Source organism: Branchiostoma belcheri, unplaced genomic scaffold (assembly GCF_001625305.1).
Source record: "Branchiostoma belcheri isolate BF01 breed outbred unplaced genomic scaffold, Haploidv18h27 scaffold3, whole genome shotgun sequence".
NCBI lineage: Eukaryota > Metazoa > Chordata > Leptocardii > Amphioxiformes > Branchiostomatidae > Branchiostoma > Branchiostoma belcheri.
Genome location: NW_017803909.1, coordinates 5,757,027 through 5,782,115, shown reverse-complemented (window position 1 = coordinate 5,782,115; position 25,089 = coordinate 5,757,027). Strand labels below are relative to the sequence as shown.

The 25,089-nt window shown below is 42.5% G+C and overlaps 4 protein-coding genes, 1 non-coding gene and 1 pseudogene across 5 annotated transcripts; 3 read left to right on the top strand and 3 right to left on the bottom strand.

Annotated features, from left to right (window-relative positions):
- Positions 1-133: 133 nt before the first annotated feature.
- Positions 134-11,284, bottom strand: LOC109473992 (beta-catenin-like protein 1). The gene is made up of 15 exons (XM_019774186.1): positions 11,213-11,284; positions 10,367-10,549; positions 8,081-8,196; positions 7,424-7,563; positions 6,852-6,949; positions 6,337-6,430; positions 5,404-5,495; positions 4,451-4,523; positions 4,178-4,236; positions 3,519-3,667; positions 2,818-2,999; positions 2,307-2,404; positions 1,151-1,369; positions 942-1,014; positions 134-320 (listed from the first exon to the last, which is right to left on the bottom strand). Exons 1-15 carry the CDS (start codon positions 11,246-11,248, stop codon positions 232-234), a joined length of 1,701 nt encoding a protein of 566 aa, XP_019629745.1. The 5' UTR covers positions 11,249-11,284; the 3' UTR covers positions 134-231.
- Positions 4,701-4,773, bottom strand: Trnar-ccg. The gene has a single exon. It is a non-coding gene; the product is annotated as a tRNA-Arg (tRNA).
- Positions 11,285-11,533: 249 nt separating the features above from the next.
- LOC109473478 (very-long-chain (3R)-3-hydroxyacyl-CoA dehydratase 2-like) lies at positions 11,534-14,538 on the top strand. The gene is made up of 7 exons (XM_019773340.1): positions 11,534-11,639; positions 12,397-12,529; positions 12,819-12,926; positions 13,325-13,446; positions 13,571-13,610; positions 13,899-14,040; positions 14,457-14,538. Exons 1-7 carry the CDS (start codon positions 11,536-11,538, stop codon positions 14,531-14,533), a joined length of 726 nt encoding a protein of 241 aa, XP_019628899.1. The 5' UTR covers positions 11,534-11,535; the 3' UTR covers positions 14,534-14,538.
- Positions 14,539-15,771: 1,233 nt separating this feature from the next.
- LOC109473396 (kelch-like protein 26) lies at positions 15,772-17,651 on the top strand. Its single transcript, XM_019773255.1, has 2 exons — positions 15,772-16,380; positions 16,626-17,651. Exons 1-2 carry the CDS (start codon positions 15,772-15,774, stop codon positions 17,430-17,432), a joined length of 1,416 nt encoding a protein of 471 aa, XP_019628814.1. The 3' UTR covers positions 17,433-17,651.
- Positions 17,652-18,355: 704 nt separating this feature from the next.
- On the bottom strand, positions 18,356-19,917 carry LOC109473395 (kelch-like protein 26). Its single transcript, XM_019773254.1, has 2 exons — positions 19,318-19,917; positions 18,356-19,162 (listed from the first exon to the last, which is right to left on the bottom strand). The coding sequence occupies exons 1-2, from the start codon at positions 19,915-19,917 to the stop codon at positions 18,356-18,358; spliced, it is 1,407 nt and encodes a 468-aa protein (XP_019628813.1).
- Positions 19,918-20,850: 933 nt separating this feature from the next.
- LOC109473394 lies at positions 20,851-23,238 on the top strand (annotated as a pseudogene).
- The last annotated feature ends 1,851 nt before the right edge of the window (positions 23,239-25,089 follow it).

Below are 25,089 nucleotides of genomic sequence, written 5' to 3'. Positions count from 1 at the left end.
ACAAAATTCAGCACCTACACTATATATAATATATAGATTGTAAAGCTATCATGTAATTGTTACAACAGTTCACAAGGAAGAGCGACACAAAATTGCCTCTTGACAACTTCCCTGCCACAAGGAATCACAGAAGAAAAAAAAATCATAATGACGTCTAAAGAAATGGAACTGATGTCAATATTCTGTAAGAAGTAATTCTATAACCCCCCTCCCCCCCCCCTGACAACCATGCTAGAATCTGTCCACAAGACTCAGTAACCTCTGTTGCTCTGCCTCCTTGGTTTCAGTGCTCTTTGCATCACCGACATTGGCTGCATACTCTGGACAAAACATGAACACAAAAACATCAGTTGAGGACAGTTACACACAAATGCTGCCTAGCTCCATATCCAGTACAAATTTGGTGCCCAACAGCTACCTTAGCATGCTGAAGGGTAAGGTTTGCTATATGTGGGGTTTTGTGGCGTAACGGTGTTCGGCTCAGACCCAAGAGGTCCCAGGTTTGAATCCTGCCCGATCCCACCAATCTTATGCCATTGGGAAAGGCACTTTACACGACTTTCCTCACTTCATTTAGATGTAAATGAATACCTAGCTTCGGTTAGGGACGTCCCACAGATAAGACGTTAAATGGAGGTCCCGTGTTTGGGGAGAGCCACACCCCACGCACGTTAAAGAACCCACCACACTTATGGAATAGAGTGGGGGACCTTCCCATTGTGAGTGATTCAAACCTTACAGTAGTATGGCCGCACCTGGGATCATATTGACGTCACCTCAGTTAGCGCCAAATGGCAGCCACTCCAGACCCTTGCGATTAAGCCCCAATAATTGTAAGCTCCTCACAATTCAGCCCTTGGTTGCAAAGAGAGAGTAGCCGGCCCACCCAATATAATACAATACTATTTGCATGCATCTGTATGATAGCAAACATGCCTCACCTCGGATGATGTTACGGATGGCCTTAATGGATCCTCCTCTCAGGTTTAAGATCTGCATCACTCTGGGCTTGATCTGCTCAAGAGAAAAAAAACAGTTCCTTAAAACATCTCACCATAGGCTATGTTGCACTACAAGATACTACACATGCTCACACTGGCTGGTCCTGTACTACAGATCTCTAACATGATAAAGCAGTGATAATGCTCACACTGGCTGGTCCTGTACTACAGATCTCTAACATGATATAGTCGAGCAGCTGTAAGGTGAACAGTCCGGTGTTCAGTCGCCGCAAATAGAACTCTTCCTCCATTGGTTCGTCCACCTCTTCGCCCTGGCGACGTAACGCCACTTTCTCGCGCTCGATCTGCGCATCCACCGCGCCAACCTTGTCCAGGTACTTGAAGTGAAGTTCCATCAGGCGATCCACCTGCAGGTGTGACAAGGTCATCAGAGGTGCAGGGTTCTCACCAGGATTTTTTCACAGTGTAGGGGTCAGGTATACTGATAGAAGGGCAACTTTCTGCGGCGCTAGTCGCGCACCGAGTCCCAAAAACATGGGTCTGATATTCTCCCCAAAAAATTTTGTAACTTATATTAACCACTTAAGACACTGTTTATTGTTTATTGGGGGACAGATTTTGTTCTCCCTTTGTTATAGCTTCATTCTTAAGTTATATTTTCATTTTTTTTAAAGATTAATGAAGCTTCTGCCCCCAAAAACCACCCCTACGCTGGTTGAAACACAGTGTAGGGGGCTAAATCACAGCGTAGGGGGTCAAAATCACAGCGTAGGGGGCCCCTACGCTCAAACAGCCTGGTGAGAACTATGGAGGTGGCAGACTTCACCCCCTTTATGCAGGTCATAAACAACATAAACAGACATGCCAAAAACAATGCTTCACTCCCTTAAGGGTGAAAAAACACAAAGTCATACCACAATGTCATGTGATTCTAGTGCAAAGCTGCTTAAAAAGGTCAACAGAGGAGGTGGACGATATAAACTCCCTGCCACTTTTGATCTATTGCTGACATCTGGACATCCTGTATCCGTAAGATCTTGTGTGAATAAGGTAACGTGTCTGTAACCGTAACTTTTGCAAGATTGTGTTTTGAAGTGATTAGTCATTCATTGTCCTAATGAAGGCAACAATGGTCGTTGTAAATTCGATCTCTATGTAATCTTTGTGTCTAATTTTAATATGATAACTATCAACACAGACGAACTTTCATGATACATGTAATTCAACAAGTAGTCGTAGGTTTATGGGTTTTCCCAGACATTTCTGCAGGTTTAGGTTAGACTTAGCAGAAAGAAAATGGAACCACAAGAAAAACGAGAAAGTGAACTACAGAACTGTAGTTACCTTTGCATGATCAGCCTCTGTGAACTTGTTCAGTAGCCTCTGTCTCTGGTTACTCTTGACGTTCTTCAGCAGTGAGGCAATGATGGACACAACATGCTCTGGAAAACATCACCACGGACAAACTTACACCACTGAGGTACTGGTAAAAAAAACATGCTCCCTGTTCTCAAATATGCAGTACAGAAAGAACCAGGCCTGTAGTTTGGTTAGTGAGAGAAATTCCATGTTTTCTGCTATCCTTTTTTTGTTTGCATCTGTTCAACTTCCAGTGATGTTGGGTAAGGCTAAAAGTGAGGCTTGTTTGTTTATTTGTTTGTTTGTTTGAGCCATTGTTTCTTTGTGAAATACTTAGTCCATAAACATGGTTGTACAAAGTCTATGGTGATTCGATACATGTCTTTAGTGATCACTCAAAGGACAAAAATGGTCACAAAGACTCAGAGTCAGACTAGACAGGTGGTCACTGTAGATAGGGTTCTTTAGTAATATTTGGATGCACCCTAAAACTCACCTTCATGTTCTTCCTTCATCCTGCCAATCTTCTTATTAGGTTTGGGTGTCTTCATGAAGAGAGGGAAGATGGTGCGCAGGCCGAGGATGTCAATAAACTTGGTGCAGTTGTCCACACCCTCTGGTCCTGTCAGGGCGTGGTCCAGCACCTTCAGGGCACTGTTCCTGGACATCTTCTTCTCTCTAGAGAGAGTAGCAGAGATGCAGTTAGGCCATGTTGATTTGATTATATGGATGACATCCACGCACATATGAATTTTCATTCATTTCCCCCCCCCTCCCCCCAAAAATGTTTTCAATCCTACTGTAAATCGTACAAAGTGGCTGCAAAAGGACAAGAAGAAAATGTGAAGGAATGAAAATGAAGAGTCTATTATCCACCATGCCAATAACTTATTACACTGTGTGTTTAGTCATTTGTTCAACCTTCATGACCACCATGTTACTGGTACATCAAGAAATTCTCTCGACAGTTCCAATACATCTACAGAAATCCAAAACAATTCACAGAATTCTGAAATCTCTCATTTCTTTTTTTAAATACATGCAGTTACATGGTTTGAATTTGAAAGTTTCTTTTTAACAGATCTTCTACCTACCTACAGGTACAGAAATCTAAGAAAAGGTACAGAAATGTAAGAAAAAATATTCCTCTTTGAAAAAAATGTCTGTTAAGCTACTCTGATTGGTTGAACGACTGACCTGAGCATCAGGTTCATGAGCTGAAGCCCCTCCCCCTTCAGAAACCTGTCCCTATTGGCTGGCAGCATCAGGGCAGAACACAGGCAGTCAAACAGGTTTTCCATCATCTCAAGTTCCTCACTGTTGGCTGGGTTGTGCCGCTTGAATGTCTGTTAGGAGAACATGGATTGGATACTGATCAGGACTAAAGTACACATGTAATATGATATCAAACTAGAAAGGTAACATTTGCAAAGCAAATGCATAATGTTTACCTTCGCATATGGTCTGCTCTGTTAATTCTTACTCAAATACATTTATATATATATATACATGTATATGGTTAGGCAGGAGTCTAAATCTCTCCTGCTATAAAATTGCAACATGATGAAATCCAACACTAGTTACCATGGTGACAGACGTCTGGTTCAGGTCATTAACCTTATTGGTTTGGACAAGAAGAAGAGGAGACAGAGCAAAAACAATATGTTTGCCTTCAGTAAACATAAATTAAACCCAACACACACATTTTCACCTTATGGTTAAGTGAAACCAGGAATTCAAATTTTTCATGTATACTTTATACTAGTGGGAATGCATTTCCATAGTTGATAAAAATGGCATCAGTTTGAAAAAAGGTGGTTTCACCACAAGTTGTGAAAAGATAGGAGAAATCTCACAGCTAGTTGTTGAAGCAGTGTGTCGATTCCATCCAGCTCTCCAAGCTGTTCTCTGGTTTCTGTAGTGAGGATAGATTAATGTTTATAACCATTAGAGATAATAAAAAAATAAATCTAGGTTCTCTGACGTACCACGCTAGCTAATTCAATCAAAATATCGACAAGAATTTTAACTAAACAGCAGTTTAAATAAAAGGGAAAAATCTACACCCTGACCCTTTCCCATTCCCAATGCAATCCCTGTTCTGATAACTGTGAGAAATTTTAACTTACCTTCACTGTTTTGTAGGATGATTGCTAACATTTCACTGCAGTATAGCTTGTTGGCATCAAATGGCATCTTTGCCTGCAACACATTGAATAGGAGACAATAACAACTTTGTCACAATCATTTAACACTTTGTCATGTCACAAATATGTTGCAAGAAAAAGAAAAGGAAGCAATTAGCTTGATTAGATAACTTGAAGTAATTTATGAAACATATGTGGGGGAGTTTTACGGCAGGCAAAAGAGTACCCATAACGTCTGAGATGGGACTCGAACCCACAATCTTCTGCTCCGGAGGCAGACGCCTTATCCATTAGGCCACTCAGACGAATCGCTAGGGGGCGTGTTCCTACAATATATAAACCGACACCCGATATTACGTAATCACTCCTTGCACTTCGATCCAAAATTGATAGGTGTCGCTTCTGTACAGCATGTGTCTTAGCAGGTGTTTGGTTTTGCTTGTCATTTTGCGTCTTTTCGCACGTTTCTAACCATAATAAGACGACTAGTGGAAACGCAGAGTGCTTCAGAAACGTTCAGAATGAGCGAAAATACGACCCACAATGAACCGAAAGCTGTAATCGTCGTCTAAAGACGGCCAAAGTGCCTTGAGCCAAAGTTAACCGAACGCGCTGGATATCGCATCTACTCTCCAAGCCGAGGTTTATTCTTAGGCTTATCTTTGACGTGTTTCAGGCATTTTTATCGGGATTCTGTTTTAAATACTGGTATCTTTTTTCACGCCAGCCCGAGTGTCAAAAGGTTATTGCCTGGCAGCATAATTATGTATAGGGCCAATTGGATACTGTCTCACAGCCAACGAACGATCTGCTTAACGGGCCCGTTACCGTTAGAGATTAATACGTCGGGCTCACACAAAAAATCGTATTTTCCCCTGCACATATATATTCGGCATAATATGTAGAATTGAGGAACACAGAAACAAACTTCCTACCTTTATCCTTTTCAGCAGGTACGGCATCAAACCCTGTTGTGCGGCGTCGTTCGCTCTGTCGGCTTTGAACTCTAAAATATTTTCTATGACACCTATTGGCAAAATGATACATAAAACGTCATAAGGAATTTCAATACGGTGCTAGCATAAAATAAACATTGTGGGACATTCCGGTTGTTACTTGTCCCGTGCCTTAGAAAATGCGTACTTGTATTCATTTGTGATATCTGTTACAGACAGAGGCTTTTTAGGCTGTGTTCCTGGAACTTTTACCAGAATTCTAACATCTCCTACTAAAAAAAATAATAAACAACCACACTAAATAACAAAAGAAAAACAGAATAGGACATTGAAACTCAAAACTTCTGTACCACCATAGGCACAAATGTGTCTCTAAATTGGCTCTTTTAACCCTTCACCCAATACTTCTTTTACCTCTTGGACTGATTTTACAAACAGTATATTATGAGAATCATCTTGTGAAAAAATTCAGTGTAACTTTCCCCTTTCACACAATATGTTAACATAGGACCTCATAGGATATTTATATGCTCTGTAAAGATTTCAGTCTCAAGAATTCTTTTCTACTTACTACAGAAAACCATGCACACTAGTATGTTTGTTCACAAGCAGCTATAACAAAGTTACAAGTAGTTACAAATAGTCAACTACAACTTTGAATTTACTCGACGTACCTCTATAAGCATTACCAGTGTATCAGATTCCTTTAATGTTTTGTGATCATTAAATGCATGACAATAATGCATAGCAAGAACTATCATGTATAAATATGTATGTGAAAGCATACATATCTCTAGATCCTACTTGGAAAAGTGCAGCTTGAATAAAGAAGGCAGGCATTACAGGGCACTTTTATATTGCAGCAGAAATGGCATGCAGTGTAAATTGCCCCCACAAGGGGGCGCCACCAACCCAGTGTGTTGTGAACTCCATCAGCTTCCTCTTTCACAGACTCGTCCAGTCGGTCCAGGTTGGTCACCAACATCCCAAAAACTTGGGCATCCAACTGACATAGGAGGAGACAACGTTAGCTGTGCACCTGGAACCTAACAAGTCCTTCACATTTGCTACAACAAGTTACCAGTTTCACAAACCATTAGGAAGCAAAGGAAACCTCAAAAGTCCTTGCACCTTTTGCTACTTCAATAAACCTACCTTCAGGTAGTCCTTATGTAGAGGTATAGCTTTGACTGTACCTTTGATGAAGTCAAGTTGTTGCAGAGTGTATAGGTCTTTCTCTTATTCTTCTCTTATAAAGCTTACAAGTATCTGATGTTATTCTTTTGTATTCTACATTTGAGGATTCAAGTCGTGCATTCTCTTCCCTCTGTGCTGTGTTGTGTTGTGTTATACTAGCACTGTAATGTACATCATTGAAAGATGACAGTTTAGCACATGTTATACTGATGGACAATACTGGACAGTACCAGTGCCTCTATGAGAGCATCTGCTCCCTCCTCACTCTCATTCAGGGTGTCTACATCAGTCAGCTCCTGTAACAGGTCCACCAGAGCAATGGAGATATGTGGGCATGTCAAGGATACCATGATATCACACTCCCTGGTACAACTGCCTTTCAACATAACACACCGGCTTCGTATAGATGGCATGTATTGCCATGCCAGAACGTGGATGGCAGATAAATATGAAGAGCGGACAAGGCTCTGATTTATTGTTTTGTCTTTTACTTTCATGAAGTGATGTATTTCATTCCTTTTATCTGTTCCCATTGAATCAAAACCATTTGCAATCTTGGATTTGGGGTCTGCAGAGGGTGTCACCCATAAAATTTACTTGCTGTTGCCTAACACCACATCACCATACTGTGTGCAGCTCCTGAACGCAATGTGAACATAGAACCAGATGTAGGACTTTCTTTTAGCACACTTCTTTGTTTTTTTGTTTTTTCACACACATATGTAACAACAGAGCATTTATACCTTTAGGCATCATAAAACGTAGCTGACAGTGTTTTTAAGGAATTTAAATGAAAGGATATCAGTGTTTTCGTGGTTGAGCATCTGACAGAGTGACTGGACAGCATTCAGCTCCACCAGGTGATGGTACAACTCCGGAGCAGTGGCGATCACATGCAGCTCCTGGATGGTGTCATGGAGCTCCAGCTCTGACTCCATGAACCTGCATGGAACATGCACTCTTATTGGTCTATTTGCTCTGAATCCATGAACCTAGATGGTTAACCTGGACTCTCATTGGTCAAATTAGCTTTGACTTAAACAACCTTCATGGTTCATAAAGTCTTATTGGTCAATCAGTTTGGACTCCCTGAACCTGTATGGAACATGGACTCTCATTTGTCACTTAGCTCTAACTCCTTGAACATGCATGGACCATGCAGTCTTATTGGTTACCTAGCACTGACTCCATATACCTGGATGGAACATCAGAACTCATTGGTCAATTAGACTACTGTACAAGAGCCTCCATGGATCATGGAGTCTTATTGGTCAATTCTATCTGACACCATAAATATGCATAGTATATGTGATCTTATTTGAGGTTATTTGGAGTTATGGAAACATCAGCCAGGTAAATATCATTCAGGTCATGCATGGATGTGACTTTACAACCAGGTACATGTAACACATGAATAAAGCTACAAATGGTGCAAATGATGAGACTCTGGTGTACAGACTTTTCTGGGCTGTCAGGATATTTGATCCTCATCTCCTGGTTTCTGTAGACTCGCTTCTCAAACGTCAGGATCATCCTCTTCAGGGCCGCCTCATCCAGGGTCTCCATGTCATCCTCCTGGAGAAAAACATGCCGCTTCATCTCAGGACTTCACAACAGGAGCATAGGAAAGGGCAATGTTGGAGGAAATGGACGGTTTCTATTCCAGCCAATACACCTTTCTTCATACTGTACTTGCTAGTCCCACTCTATGACAGTTCTTGGAAAAAAACTGATTTTGAACACCTCAATCCTAGGTACCGGTAATTGCAATACTTTTAAGTTTGAAAAAGGTTCTAAAGAGTAAGGTATCTTACTTGCAAAAGACGTCAGTAATCTGAGGAATGATTCCACTCTACTTACACTGTGATACTTGTAAGCTTTTGGTACTTTGAATTATTCCTTTACATGAGTTTCACTCTTCTGTAGTTCGAAAATTGTTTTACACCTCAATGTTGGTTTTGTAACTGGTTTGGTAGGTTTTCCTTTAGGCCTAGGAAAAAAAATGTTGTGTTTCCGGTTACCCGACCGACCCTATGAAAAACCCCCCGACCCTAGCCTTTTTTGGGCCGACCAAAAATTTCGAGCGGCTAGCGGTCGGTTTTCAAAATTGGGGATTTTATCCCCGATAAATGTGCTCGTCATTCCAATTTTCTTCGGTCGGGCGGCGTGGATCGAGCGCTAATTGCACGGATCGGGCCGCTATTCAATTCCATTGTCGGCACAATCCTGTGAATTGACGATGAATTGTCGATCTCGCCATGACGCCACAAAGAAAACGTTGTCATTGGTAGAAAATCTGACACCCAGCTGGCGTTTCACAACAAAATTTTCATGTAAACAACTCCGACTGTCTTTGTTTACATCGCGAAAGCTCACCGATACAAAGTAAAACTCCCGCCGGCCGGCCGCGCCCGATCGCATGGTTGCGGCATGGCGCTAAGTTTTCGGCAGCTCGACGGAAAAATAATCCATCCCCAGGAAGAAATGTTACGCATGAAAATAACAACTACAACTGTTTCCTCGTTATATGAGTTTTTGAGGCCGTAAAATGTTTAAAACGGTTGAAATTTGCTCGAAAAAACGGCTCGAAAATTCACGGCGAGAAAGACAACATGGCCGACCTGTTTTCACAATAACAATGGTCAAAGGTCAAGATAGCATGCAAATGTAATAAGTACATATTACAGTGCTAAAACGATACTTTAAACGCATGGAAAATATTTTTTCGGCTACAACTGAAATAAAAATTCAGTTATATTTTAGTAAGGTTAATTTTCAAACATTACTGAGAAATTTTCCGAATTTTAATTGGTTTCTTGTGTAATATTGTTGTTTCTATGTATGTGCGGTTGGATGCTGTCATTGTAAAGACCCTTTACATATTGGGAGAATCAGATGAGATATTAGAGATTATCACGCTTAGTACCGTGACCCGAGTGTCTCTCAAAAATTGTTTTTGAGTGGAGTTTATAAACATGATCACATTTTTATTTGTTCAGCTGTGTCAATATGTGATTTGTTTGAGAAATAGGATTTGGTTTAGTTTTTAATACATTAATGTCAGTTAACATCTTTGGAATAAATTGCTCCAATTTCCAGGTAGTAAATACATGTACATTTTGTATCATGTATTTTTCACTTGTTGAACTTGTGGAAGCACCGTTGGCCCCCGGTTAGGGGTCATCCGGGGAACCTATGCCCAATTTTTCAAAATTAAGGGTAGAATTTTTTTGAACATGAGGATGATTAAGTACAGATCTTGAACCTTTCTACTGCCTTATACATCTGCTAGTTGTACAGAAATGTAGAACTGAAGTTGCAGGAAATGACCTCCATTTGTAGTTTGGAAAAGACAAAATGCAATACGCTTCCCCCCCCCCCACGACCTCCCCCCCGCCGCACCCTCCTCCACCCTGTCTGTGTAGTACAAACAGATCATACGTTCATTGTCCCATCTTTGACTAAAAAAAAAAAAAANAAAAAAAAGTAGAATCCCTACCTACCGACCCTAATTTTTTCTGGACTGTAATAGGAAACACAACATTTATTTTGTTAGGCCTTAATGCCCACAATCATTTTTGCATACTTATTATTATTTTTATCTGAGCAAAGTCGTGTAGCACCTCTTGATTCTGAGCCGAATGTACTCGTGAAATTATGACAGTTCTATTTCTTATCTGAGTTGGCTTTAGATACATGTACTTTCAAAAGATTATATTCTGCCATTCTCGGGTAATTTCTTTACCTGTTCTAACTTCTCCAGAATCACAGCCTTCTCCTCCTCAGACATGCCTGTCTGCTGTGCAGGGCTGTGTCTCCTGTACCGCTCCACGTCTCGGACACGCGCCTTCCGCACCGGCCTGTCCAGGTCATCCTCATCGTTATCATCATCGTCATGTCCACGCTTGGCGATGGACTCACGGTCAGGCTGGGGACAGCATGGAGAGGAAAGTAGTTCTGGATTAGCACAAAGAACTCCGGCAACACATATATGATCTGTATCAGTATCTGTATCTGTATAGCCGGTATAAGTATAACAGCCCTTCGGCGTAACACACTAGCTTCGCAAGCACGCGGCGCGGCGGCAGCTGGCTACATTACACCGATCAACTTGTTACACCTAACCCTTGAACCACTAACTCTAGACATTTTTTAAAGCTATCTAACGACAATGCCCCTACTGTACTTGGTGACTCCGAGTTCCACTCTGCGATAGTTCTAGGAAAGAATGAACACCTCAAAAATATCCTTGGTTGATAACTCTGGTACTTGAAGCCATGGCTAATTCACTGTTGTTGATGCATATGTGACTTAAAATCAAACGGTACATTCCAGTCTTTTTATTAAATGTAATATTAACTCCAGATATTTGTTTTTTGGTCTAGATTTTGAGAAATCATCGACTTGTTTGAAATGGTACACACAAAGCAGTGGTGGGAGGGGGGCCACACAAAATTATATTTCTGTGCTGTTTAAGAGCCGGTAGGAAGGATAACAAAAAGAAGAAGGGTACTAGATGAAGCTATTAGTGACATTGATGACCTTAGTGTGGCTATTTCTCATGTATTTTGGGAAATAATGTTGTTTTTACCTGATAAGCGAGTAATTCGCCCACGTTCAGCGCCATTTTGGAGTTCCCACAGTGCAACACCAGCGGACGACTACACTGTGTATAATAGGGGTGTTCTGTTTTAGACGCGGGCTGTTCAAAGTATTTTAGAAATGTTGAATATTTTTCATGATTCATTTCCCGGGCCTGAGAAATGCAAAAATTCAAAATCATTAGTCTTTTTAAATAGTTAATATGTGACACTAGAAGTTCCTACAATGCTACACTCTTCTATGGCTTTATAAAAAAAAAACTTTCCACGCCCCCCTTTCCCCACGCTAAAGTGTAATAGCCACCGCCCAACTATGGGGAAAAGGAAGACCGAGCAGGTGTCCAGCAGGACTCGGCAGCCTCTCGGGCCCGTCGCCCGGGCATGGCTGGTTTTCTACAACGCCGCCCATGCAGTCGGGTAACGCTACAGTCATTGCGTGCATAAATCTTTTAAAAATCTATCGCTCAACATTTTCAATTCCAAAGAACAGCGGTTGTGGAGGGTGTAATCGTTACCCAATTGATGATTAACTCGGTAGGCAGCAGCCTTAGCTTTTAAGGCGTAGCGTGATAGAATCGTATACAAAATACTCATACAGGAAATGTGAAGAGACAACGACTTGCATGCATCAGTGGAAGATCTACAATTTCACTTTCATTTAACGCCGGCCGTAATAGAAAACTTCTTTGTACTCGAACTTTGAGCCTCCAAGAAGCCTGAGAGTGACCTTTAGTTCAGTAAACTCACATCAACTTGTCGCATAGAGCGTTACCTTTTAGGCGTGTGTATCGTACCCGCTTACTTTTTATACTGGTGTTTTTTTTTACGCCGTTCCAACGAGTGGCACTGTTGGCAAAGTTCTGGCCTGGCAAATACTACCTCGGGCCAATTTGAATACTTCCTATCAGCCTGGAGCCTTATTACATACCTAGTTTGGAGTGAACTGGCCCTTGCGCATACATGAGTCTGACTACAAACCTCGCACCTTTGAACTCTTTAATCTGTACAAATCACGGTCACTGCTCAACTGTCTACCTGTTCGCTGAATGTCCAGCATTTGAAAACATAGAGCGCTGCATAGTCTGTGTGCTAAGAGAGTCATAATATCTCAGTTCCATTTTACAACAGTCCTTGGAAGGAAAAGCTGGTAACGATTCGTTCCTACATGTCCCAGGTGGTCATACGTGTTGCTCCTGTTCCTCCGCCATCTTCTCCACACCCTCCCTTCTCCCACCTGGTACGAGGGTGTGTATGGGGCCGTCAAGGATCCTTTGAAAGCTTTTCTTCCACTGAGCCTCATCTTCGAGGTAAGTGGCCTTTTTTACGCTTTCAACAACGACAATTTCAACAGCTACAACCATTGGCTAATGAAATAAACTAATCAATTCGCAACGTTAACATCTAAAGTGTCATTCATATTGATGTACACTGAAGCTGGTACTAGAGATTAGGATTAGGATTAGGATATTACGATCCATTCTTAGCCCCCAAATGATTGTTCATTCCAGATTGGCCACTAAAATTCACGTCTGACAGACTTCGCAATGCAGTAACCGTAAATGATCACTCTTCGGTTGATACTTGTTTTATTGAAAGGTTCTGCATGCGGCCACAGGACTCGTCCCTTCCGGTGTCGTTCCCACCGCCTTGCAGATGTCTGCTAGGGTCTTTATGGTGTGGGGCGTGGCTCATCTCGTTCCCCAGGTACTTTGAATGTCGTCTTTTCCTGAAAAATATGCATCTACGTTACTACTGTATATCATTCCCTCTAAATTCAATTAGAACTAAAAAGGTAAAGGCAAAGTCCTCCTACTATAAAATTGCAACATGATGTAACACCAGTTGCCATGGTGACAGACGGTCTGGTTCAGGTAAAAAAATGATGTCACTCAACCGCGACGAGGGCCGACATCGTCTACCAGATACATACCTTTTTTGACCCAGTGTTGACCTCACACTTCAAAGAAGCCACGTGACAAGCCCCACTGGGTCAGTCTACTGAGGAAGATCGGAGTGACTGGTCGAAATCTCTAGGTGAGAGAACCATTTTTGTTTTGGTTTAAAAGTTTTAACTTTAAACATCAAAGCTTATTGTTTGACAGATCCAGACGACGGCGTACATCTCCCTGTTCGTGGTGCCGTGGTGCCTGGCAGAGGTGACCCGGTATCCCTACTACGTCACGACCGTCCTGGGGATCAAGTCACAGGGGCTGCTCTGGTGCAGGTCAGACCAACTATGACCGTTTATTTTGACCCTAACAACTTCGCTAGCATTTTAAGTTGTTTAATATTGCATTTTAATTGCATTACCACTACATTTGTTGACGTTGCTCCGACATCTTTTCTAGGTACTCCTTCTTCATAGTGCTGTATCCAATGGGGGCGTTTGTAAGTATTTAGTGGGGGTCATCTACTATCTGAATAGTTGCACTTCCACTTTGAAAAAGTCTTAAAAAGACGAAATCGTGACTAAGACCGTATCTTGTCTCTGGCATACCCTTTGATACCTAACAAATCTAAGCTTTATTCAGACGGACTCTACTCCTGTATATTTACTACGGAATTCTTTATGATACACGTTTGAATTTATTATATTTCATGTCATGCCTTCATATATAGCTCTACCAATCTGCCGATATCTCAGTTGGAGTAATGTGATATATTTTTGTGTGCCAGGGAGAGGTGTTGACCATGTATGCAGCCTTGAGCCCCATCAAAGAGGGCGCTCTAAATCTTGCAGGGATTCCATCAAGCCTCCAGGGGGCGTTCCAGTATTACTACTATCTCGTTCTAGCATTCCTGCTGGCCTGGGCACCATGTGAGTAAAACTACTTTTCAACCCTTACTATACGTATATAGAAATTCCCGACAATCTAAAACATAAATCACCAAAAATCATAAAATCATTTTTGGTAAAAAAAATCGAGTTTTCGTCCATTCTACATAACTTTGATGACGGATATAAGCACAACTTACTGAGTTACGCACAACCCGCCAATAACATTATGTATGCGTATCCCTACATAAAACAAAAATGTAATGTGAATTGCAAATGAAAACATGGGCCTTACAATCCTATCAGGCAGCGTCAAAAGCTCTCCAGGGTGTTGGTAGGAGGTTCTACATGTTAAATGGATAGTCCTTAGTCATACAAGCTATAAAGCCAAGATGTACTCGTAGGTGGTATAAATTTAGTTTAGTAGTACTTGATACAGAGTTGTGTCTCTTTTCCAGGCTGGTGGCCAATCTACATGCACATGTTCCGTCAGAGGAAGAAAGCGTTGGGCCGACCCGGGACGAAGGAGGAATGAGCAAAAGCAAATCACTCTGCCAATAAAACATCTTTCATCAACTTTCAACTGACTTCTTCTGATTTGTCTGAATATCTTTGCTTGCTTGTTGTTTTACTTGCAGATACAATTTCAGCATTATTATACATATAACAATAAACAAATACAGCTGTATAACAATAACGACTGGCTACAGGGCACAGTTTATGTACAATATCGTTATAATAATTGTGCATTAAACATTATCAACCTCACAACAATTATGGTCTCTATAGAAAATATCCTAATTTGCATAATTTGTGTATGTCATTAATTATACAAATGAAGCTAAGCATAACTACGTATTCTATATAAAACGAGTCAAGGCCCTGACAAAAAATATTTGAACCTCTACTAATAGAAAAGATCCTAATTTGCATAATTTATGTATGTGAAGCGAAGCATAACTACGTATTCTATCAAACGAGTCAGGGCACTGACAAATTACATTTGAACCTCTACCAAGCAGGATCATAACAAACAAGATACCACGCATACATACATGTCTACTGGTCTATTTTGGGAAAGCCGGCTGCCAGGACCAAGAAAACACAAACGTTGGACGACAGAAATCTCCCAGGTTAGTTTGATGAAGTCTACACAGTTGGCAGTGTTAGGAGATGGCAAAGTTATAATTACATGTGCACGTTTATCTTCATGTGGTATTGAAGACTAAAACTAATTCGTATAAGCTTGGGGTAGTTGCTGGTGGTGACATTGTCTTAATTCGCACGGGAAGTTTACTTGTATTTACGCATGATATGTACGAGTATTGTACTCGTAACAATGGTTAAAACAAGCTGTTTGTGTCTGGAGGTTCTGCAAGGTATAATTTTAGGTCCTCCTACAAAAAATAAAGGCTGGATAGTCAGTGCCAAAATGGCAGCAAACAGCGTGTCAAAGGGTAACGTTCTGTTACTTGTATACATGTCGCCACAAGGAGCTACGCACGGGTATTACGAATTACTGTAACATGGAAAAAAGGAGCTAAATCTGTCACCTTTTGTGGTCTGTATTGAAGTATTTGTATCTTTCAACTGGATTGCATATAGTCCTTTTCTTTTGATTAGCATCTCTAGCCAATAAACATCAATAGGCAGGTTGCTTGTCAAATTTCAGATATGTGTATAGACAAGTTGATTTTTTAAATACCTATTCTATTCATATTTTGGAATACTTGTTTTTTTTCTTTATTTTTTAACGTTGGGTCAAAGTGATCAATGGCGAACCAAATTACTAGCTCCAACGATGACGAGATCTCGTACAGTCACGGTCACGGTGACCCCGACCTCCAGGTCAAAGTTCAAGACTGCACCTTCCACGTCCACAAGACGGTCCTGATGGAGACGTCCGACTACTTCCGCGCCATGTTGGAAAGTGGCATGAGAGAAAGTCGGGAAAACTCCGTCCAACTTCAAGGTTTCACGGCAGAAGCCTTTCAGATCCTTCTGGACTTTCTGTACGAATCCAAGCCAGTCAAAATGGACGATAAACTACACGGTGTTCTTGAGATGGCACAGTTTCTCCAGATGCGGCCAGTTCTGGACTATATCAAGAGTAAACTCAGCTGTGAGAACTGTGTCCATCTGTACATGCTGGCTGATACCTATGTGATCAGCGATCTGAAGGAAGATGCAGCACAGCTCATGGGGGACAATTATCTCAAGTTTCTTCGCTCGGAAGTTTTCGAAGAGCTGAGGGAGGAACAGCGAGAAGAGGTTCGGAAGACGCGCTTCAGACACCAGAAGTTCTTGTGTGGTGTGAACACGGGGTATGTGACGTGGCCCGAGCCAGGTCCCAGGGAATTCATGTATTACGACAGCTCAAAGGTAATAGAAAAATATTACATATTTGATATGTTGGTTCTGATATCATGCTGTGTAGCCTCAATTCATAGGTTTATGTTGAAAAAGTTGAAAATATATAGGAATCTTGCTTTTTGGCCCACCTTGTTTTTCTCGCTCTATCGCATCAAATTTGGACGAGGATGTGATCCATAAAATTTACTTGCTGTGGCCTTAGTATATTAAACAAATAAAAAAGTGCATTGTTCTTCATTGATTTACCAACTCAGGACGTCTGGAAATTGTTGACTCAAAAGCCCGAACAGGCCTGCAGACGGGGATGGGGCGTGGCCGTCCTGGACAACTACATTTACGTCATGGGGGGGTACAGCACTCCGAGGTCTATCCATCCTTCCGGCGACGGCGACGTTCAAGCCTACAACTTCTGCTACGATCCTGTGAAGAACAAGTGGACGGAGGAACGCGCGATGAACGAAGCCAGGGCTTATTTTGGCGCAGTGACTCACGATGACTCGGTCTACGCCATAGGCGGGTTTCAATATCACTTTCCTGTGCAGACAATGGAGAGATACATCCCTGAACAGGACAGGTGGGAGTTCAGACGGTCCTTACCTGGAGACTGGACTAACTACGATCTAGCTGTCGTCTGCAAGGGAGACATTTACGTCAACTCGGAAGAACGATGGGAGGAAACGTTCTCCCTTCTGAAGTACGTAACAAGCATCAACCAATGGGAGATTGTTTCTGAGCTGCCCAGAAAACGGGACAAGAACAGTATGGTGGCGGTGGGAGAAACCATCTACCTTCTCGGTGGACTTGTTCCCGGTGTAGACTGCTTCAACGTCACAACGAAACAGTGGTTCGTACTTGAAGACCACCCGGCCACAGAGGCTATTCACTACGAGAAGGGCTGTACGGAAATGGACGGGACGATCTACGTGTTAAACGGTGATGACATGGCATGTTATATCCTGGAAGCGCAGACTTGGGTGCAGGGGTTGTCAGCCTTCCCGGGAGGGGTCAACACCAACAAAGCAATCGTCGTGCATCTGCCACCTGAAGGGCAAGTTTTGTAGTTCTGTGATGGTCTACAAGACCTCTCTAGCTTGACGTTTCCACTCACTGAAATAGTCCACCAGCAGTACGTTTACCACGTGTAAAACTAGCTATAGGTATGTATGTGTAGGGTACGTACCTTCAAATAAGATGTACTCCAATGCGGGTCCAAATTGGACTGCTGGTTGTAGCCGGCTGGTCGACGAAGGTATAGGATTGTTGAACTCCTGTTTTCTACATGTATATCTTTATATCCATGGCTAATGAATTTCCATCGGGCCTAGCTTTTGTACACGTTACTATAATTGCACTGTTTGAAATGTTAACAGGCCTAGGCTGGATACATGTCAAGAAAGAAAACAGACTGTTTTCATTACCTTCTGTATTCAACATACATGTACATGTTAACAGCATAAATTTATCATATGCATTTGAATACAGTGTAGTGTCATCGACATTATCATTATTGTGATTATTGTGTTACAAAGACGCAATAATCTGCGCTCATATGGCATACTTCACACATACTAAACCTACGATATGCGAAGAAATAAAAATGAAATCGTGGATTCCAGATCTCTATGTTTCTTTAATAGTATCCACATGCAATAATATGCAGACGACGATGAGCAATCCGACAATTTTCAACGTCATTGGCATCGGTTTCTACAATTGAATCATAACTCTGGGAATGTGGGTGGGTTGTCTCAAGTTTTTAGTGTATCCTTCAAACTAAAATAGCTAGAGATGGTGGTGTCTTTCGCTTCATTCATATTTCATTCACTTTTTACCAAGGCCAAAAAGGAATCGGTAAATGCTTGGAGGGTCAGTGTTGTGCGTGGGCAAAAAAGATGGCAATGCAAAAGTGTATCACCAGATGTCGCTTTTGACTTACAAACATAGTCTCACAACCAAATTTCAAAACGATGGCGAACTAACAGTTTCAAATGTTCTGTCGTCCAGGGGGCAGATGCACTACGATAGCCTTGTTAGCATTACACCCTCCCGGAAAGGCTGACAACCCCTGCACCCAAGCCTGCGCTTCCAGGATATAACGCGCCATGTCCTCGCTATTCAACACGTAAATCGTCCCGTCCATTTCCGTACAGCCCCTCTCGTACGCTATACCTTCTGTAGCTGTGTGGACTTCCAGTAAGAACCATTGTTTTGTCGTGACGTTGAAGCAGTCTACACCGGGAACGAACCCACCAAGAAGGTAGATGGTTTCCCCAGACACCGCCATGCTGTTCTTGTCTCTTGCACGAGGTAAAAACGAGACCACGTCCCATTGGTTGCTACGAGCCGTGTATTTCAAAAGCGCAAACTTTCCCGAATCTTCGTCTTCCGAGTTGATGTAAATGTCCCCCTTGCAGAAGACGGCTAGATCGTAGTTAGTCCAGTCTCCGGGTAAGGGCCGTCTGAACTCCCACCTGTCCTGTTCAGGGATGTATCTCTCCACAGATTTGACAGGGAAATGATACTGGAACCCACCGATAGCGTAAACAGACTCATTGTAAGCTACTGCTCCAAAATAAGCTCTGGCGTCGCTCATAGAGCGAATTTCTAGCCAGTTGTTCTTAACAGGGTCATAGCAGAATGAATCTCCTAGGACTGCACCATCGCCGGAGGGGTGTCCGAGAAAGTGTTTGCTGTACCCTCCCATGACGTAAATGTAGTTGTCCAGAAAGGCCACGCTCCACCTCCTTCTGCCAGCCTCCTCTGGCTTTTGCGCAAATGTTTTCCAGGAGTCCTGTAAATGTAAACAAAAAGACAGGAAATATTTACTTTATTCCAGTATGTATTGTTTCATTTCCACCAGTATCATTTATAATTATATATATATATATAGGCCTATTGAAACTGAAATACTGGAATAAGACGTGTCGTGTACAGCAATGTTGTTACCTTTGAGCTGTCGTAATACATGAATTCTCTCGGACCTGGCTCGGGCCACGTCACATACCCCGTGTTCACACCACACAAGAACTTCTGGTGTCTGAAGCGCGTCTTCCGAACCTCTTCTCGCTGGTCCTCCCTCAGCTCTTCGAAAACTTCCGAGCGAAGAAACTTGAGATAATTGTCCCCCATGAGCTGTGCTGCAGCTTCCTTCAGATCGCTGATCACATAGGTATCAGCCAGCATGTACAGATGGACACAGTTCTCACAGCTGAGTTTACTCTTGATATAGTCCAGAACTGGCCGCATCTGGAGAAACTGTGCCATCTCAAGAACACCGTGTAGTTTATCGTCCATTTTGACCGGCTTGGATTCGTACAGAAAGTCCAGAACGATCTGAAAGGCTTCGGCCGTGAAACCTTGAAGTTGGACGGAGTTTTCCCGACTTTCTCTCATGCCACTTTCCAACATGGCGCGGAAGTAGTCGGACGTCTCCATCAGGACCGTCTTGTGGACGTGGAAGGTGCAGTCTTGAACTCTGACCTGGAGGTCGGGGTCACCGTGAACGTGACTGTACGAGATCTCGGATATCGCATTAGTCTTCGCCATTTCACTTTTCCTATCCTGCAAATTCAAGGAAGAACGTCAGTATACTCACCATAACGTTTTGGGGAATATTGTAATTGCGTGATTATTTGTAACTTTATTTTTCGCTGTTAAACAAAATGAGGTGACAATATTGATGGATTGAACACGAATTACTCTTCAATGATGGTTCAGGTTGTAGCAATGATGACAATCCCTTTATAGGCTGATGACTTTACTGTGGCAAACACAATCTTGATAGTAATAGGGCGGTACTCACTTAAATGAAATACAACTGCGTATGTACCTCCACTGAATGTCAACATGCGCCCGGCTGTGACCCCATTACACATTAGTCTATTTTAACTCCCGTATTGGTGCTGCCCTCTGACCTCCTCTTCTAAAAGTAGACCTATGTCACCCCTCCTCCATCGTTCAAGCATGAACAGAGGTTTGATTTTGTCTTACGTAGTATACAGCAAACTGCTTGATTTGAAAAACATCAACAGTAGACTCAACGTGCTCTGCCGTGCCATTATGACAGTGTCTGCATCAAGTATCACATTCCAAAATTCTGAACATAGCAACAGTTTTCGAAACGTTCAATGACCGCCTTAGCTTGTAAAGGCAATGTCATATTGTGTGTGAATTTGAAGTTCCTCCTACCTATTCTGCACAAACCTGAAATATTCTTGTCTGCTGTGTTTATTCTCTCTTAAGCCGCATGAAGGTTTGTATTCCCTTGCTGGTTCGGACGGCCGGCCTTCCAAAAATAGAGCAGCCTGACAGATGACGTATGTGAAATAGTATCGCTTGGCAAGCTTTCAGATATAACGTTACTTCGTAACTGCCTTCTTCTTCTATGCAGAGTACGAAATGAACTATTTGTGGACGGTTTCGTTGATTTAGATACATTTCAATTGATTGCCTAATGTCTAAATCAATAGGATAAAACCCATGGCGTTGACACAGACAGAGTCCGGCTGCAGAGAAAATGGCGACGAGATCTCGTACAGTCACGTTGACGGTGACCCCGACTCCAGGTCAAAGTTCAAGACTGCACCTTCCACGTCCACAAGACGGTCCTGATGGAGACGTCCGACTACTTCCGCGCCATGTTGGAAAGTGGCATGAGAGAAAGTCGGGAAAACTCCGTCCAACTTCAAGGTTTCACGGCCGAAGCCTTTCAGATCGTTCTGGACTTTCTGTACGAATCCAAGCCAGTCAAAATGGACGATAAACTACACGGTGTTCTTGAGATGGCACAGTTTCTCCAGATGCGGCCAGTTCTGGACTATATCAAGAGTAAACTCAGCTGTGAGAACTGTGTCCATCTGTACATGCTGGCTGATACCTATGTGATCAGCGATCTGAAGGAAGCTGCAGCACAGCTCATGGGGGACAATTATCTCAAGTTTCTTCGCTCGGAAGTTTTCGAAGAGCTGAGGGAGGAACAGCGAGAAGAGGTTCGGAAGACGCGCGTCAGACACCAGAAGTTCTTGTGTGGTGTGAACACGGGGTATGTGACGTGGCCCGAGCCAGGTCCGAGAGAATTCATGTATTACGACCACTGTAAGGTAAGGTACCAATAAAGTGTAGCTGGAAGCAAGTGGATGTACATAGCTTGGCTGGTGCACAGTTTTTATCGATGTTTGTAACCTTTGCTGGTATCACAAACATACTAAGAATAGACGACGTTTGGTAAAATGAAAAATGAAGAAAAAAAGTTTCTAAGCTTGCTTGCTTTTGATATGCTGTCAGCAACAGCATTGGCCCTGTCCTTGGTGCTGATGTTTCAATCCTGGGCTACCATTGGTCTAGCTGTGTTATGCAGTGGCCTTGTCCTAGGTGCTGATGTTTCAATTCCGGGCTACCATTGGTCTTGCTGTGTTATAGAGTGGTCCTGTCCTTGGTGCTGATGTTTCAATCCTGGGCTACCATTGGTCTAGCTGTGTTATAGAGTGGTCCTGTCCTTGGTGCTGATGTTTCAATCCTGGGCTACCATTGGTCTAGCTGTGTTATAGAGAGGTCCTGTCCTTGGGGCTGATGTTTCAATCCCGGGCTACCATTGGTCTAGCTGTGTTATAGAGAGGTCCTGTCCTTGGTGCTGATGTTTTAATCCCGGGCTACCATTGATCTAACTGTGTTATAGAGTGGTCCTGTCCTTGGTGCTGATGTTGCAATCCTGGACTACCATTGGTCTAGCTGTGTTATAGAGTGGTCCTGTCCTTGGTACTGATGTTTCAACCCGCGGTCACCGACTATATTACACGAAAAGTTGGATTTACCAATGTTAGTTAATGCCAGTAAAGTCGGATAGTGCATGGTAGTAAATGACAGTTATGTCCTGTAATTTCATTTAGTCCGGTAGTGTTTACGGGATAAGCATCACTCTACTTTAGTAGCATTTGCTACCATTGTTAAAGTCAACTTTTCGTACAGTGCTGCCGGTCCAGCTGTGTTGAGAGTGATAATATTGAATGATCTATCAATATGTTACTACATGCAACACTCGTCTATGTTTGTATTCGGCAGGATGTTTGGAAAACATTCACAGAAAAGCCGGAACAGGCCTGCAGACGGGGATGGGGCGTGGCCGTCCTGGACAACTACATTTACGTCATAGGTGGTTACGGAAAACCGCGGTTCGGCCATCCGTCTGGCCTCGGAGACGTGCTGTCTGTGTCCTTCTGCTACGATCCTGTCAAGAACAAATGGTTCCAGATACGTTCCCTTGGCGAAGCCAGGGCTTACTTCGGAGCCGTGGTTCACGACAGGTCTGTTTACGCCATCGGTGGATTCCAGTACGACTATACGGTAAAATCTGTGGAGAGATACATCCCTGAACAGGACAGGTGGGAGTTCAGACGGTCCTTACCCGGAGACTGGACTAACTACGATCTAGCTGTCGTCTGCAAGGGAGACATTTACATCAACTCGGAAGACGAAGAGACCGAGAAGTTTGCGCTTCTGAAGTATGTGTCAAACTCCAATGAGTGGGAGATTCTCTCTCCCCTGCCCAGAAAACGGGACAAGAACAGTATGGTGGCGGTGGGAGAAACCATCTACCTTCTCGGTGGACTTGTTCCCGGTGTAGACTGCTTCAACGTCACAACGAAACAGTGGTTTGTACTTGAAGACGACCCGGCCACAGAAGCTATTCACTACGAGAAGGGCTGTACGGAAATGGACGGGACGATCTACGTGTTGAATAGCGAGGACATGGCGTGTTATATCCTGGAAGCGCAGACTTGGGTTCAGGGGTTGTCAGCCTTTCCGGGAGGGTGTAATGCTAACAAAGCTATCGTTGTGCATCTGCCACCCGAACGACAAGGACTGTTGTAGGGTCGGAATGAATCATCAGGCACTAAAACAGTTTAATAGTAAGCCTAACACACATTAAACAATACTATTAGGGAACCGTGAAATGGTGATACAGGCACTATTTACGGTGTTCGAAATTCGTGTGAGAAAATATTTGCTAATATCAAGTACGTAATTTGCATTTTATCAACGTTATGCTGAAGGCTTCATTTGAAAATGTTTTGCAGTTGCCAGCTTTTCCGACAGGTGGTGTTCTTCGTATTCGTCAACTAACACTGCAGTTGACGTTGTCGTTGTCAAAATGTCACCCGAATAAGTCATACCAATAAGACAGCGGTTGGAAAGTTTTGAAGCAAGCCAAATAGCAACTTAGCTACGCCTCCTGAATTTAACCATAAGTTCAAATTAGGGATACTATTGGCATGTTGATTGTTGTATCGCTCAGTCCGTAGGATATACCACAAAATGATCACCATATACGATATCATTAGGATGCTTAAAGTTAAAACTTTTGATCCAACACAAAAAAAAATCTCTCACCTATACCGTTTTTGTGTTGGATCAAAAGTTTTAACTTTTAACTTTAAACATGTAACTTTCATGATGATATTATTAGGATATAGTTTAAATCTAAAACCAACGTTAGCAGAGTTACGAACGTGACTCAGTGGTATAAACTTATTGTATCTTTTTTTCGTAATGTTGACACAGATCTAGATATACGACAACGTCTTACTTGACGAGAATTCTGTACGACACACCCACTTCTGTCCTAAGACTGTTTCCCATGTCATAAACCTATCGTGTAACGTATATGACAGGCGGGGGCTTTATACAAAAACTGTCAACATGCCCGACAAGATGCCTCTGAGACATCTTGTCATTCCCTCTCCTTCTTCTCCCTGCCACTATAACGTACCTCCCCCGTCAATGGGATAATCCTGACAAGGGTTTATTGTGAAAATCGTAGCCTGCGATAACGGAAACGAATGTACGTGTGGCCAATTTCGTGCTAGTACAATCTCGGGTCTAAATCTTTGCCAGTGGGGCAGCCCCGGGGCTGGAATTTCAGATTGTATGGAAAACGCCATCTTATCTCGCCTGTGACTGTGGTCGTTTTCGGCACATATGAATAGATAAAAGGCCCACAGACAACACTATGCAAAAGAAAAGGATTTTCTATAGATTCCTACAGTGTTGATGAGAGTGACAGCGGTGATTGTACCCCTCCTGGGCAACATTATTGACATGTGTCGGTGCGCGACAGGATATGAGAAAATTTGTACGCAGAAGACGATCTAAATGACTACACTTCCTTTGGCAGCTTACGGCGTGAAGATATGCCGTAGATATGCCGGTATTTTACACACATTGTAACGTGGATACACATGCATGGTTTCATCTCTCTGCTTCCTTTACAGGATGAAATAATGGTGCATTAAAGATGATTCCTTTTTATAGTAGAGTCACATTTTGTCAATGCATAATAGGGAGAAGGAAGTTAGATATTATCAATTATCAAATTATCACAGTTATTATTTCCACATGATTATTTCTCTGAAATTTCGTAAATATGACGCATGGTCATTAGTTATAACAATGCAAATCCGTTTTTAAATGCAGTATTGTGGATAGTCAGTACTATGCAAGATGGTACAATCATTCTGTAGTTACTGTGGAGGTCCCATACAGCAGATGAAGTTAAAACTCGGTTGCTTTGAGCTGTCGTCGTCCCTTGAGAGTCACGGCTGTTGCCATTGACGACGAAAGTTTAAAGGAAACAATGAAATATGGACGTCTGATGCCTCTTTATCAAACCATGTCATAACGGGGGGATTTCCGTTCTTTGTTGGAAGTTTGGAGCGTATTTCA

Coding starts and splice junctions, on each gene's coding strand:
- LOC109473992 (XM_019774186.1), bottom strand. CDS start 11,248: ATGGCGCTGAACGTGGGCGAATTACTCGCTTATCAG. Junction 5,496..6,336: donor TGGAGTTCACAACACACTGG/GTTGGTGGCGCC, acceptor TTTTGCCAATAG/GTGTCATAGAAAATATTTTA. Junction 3,000..3,518: donor CTCATGAACCTGATGCTCAG/GTCAGTCGTTCA, acceptor TACTCTCTCTAG/AGAGAAGAAGATGTCCAGGA.
- LOC109473478 (XM_019773340.1), top strand. CDS start 11,536: ATGGGGAAAAGGAAGACCGAGCAGGTGTCCAGCAGGACTCGGCAGCCT. Junction 13,611..13,898: donor TGTATCCAATGGGGGCGTTT/GTAAGTATTTAG, acceptor TTTGTGTGCCAG/GGAGAGGTGTTGACCATGTA. Junction 14,041..14,456: donor CCTGCTGGCCTGGGCACCAT/GTGAGTAAAACT, acceptor TCTCTTTTCCAG/GCTGGTGGCCAATCTACATG.
- LOC109473396 (XM_019773255.1), top strand. CDS start 15,772: ATGGCGAACCAAATTACTAGCTCCAACGATGACGAGATCTCGTACAGT. Junction 16,381..16,625: donor TGTATTACGACAGCTCAAAG/GTAATAGAAAAA, acceptor TTACCAACTCAG/GACGTCTGGAAATTGTTGAC.
- LOC109473395 (XM_019773254.1), bottom strand. CDS start 19,917: ATGGCGAAGACTAATGCGATATCCGAGATCTCGTACAGTCACGTTCAC. Junction 19,163..19,317: donor TGTATTACGACAGCTCAAAG/GTAACAACATTG, acceptor TTACATTTACAG/GACTCCTGGAAAACATTTGC.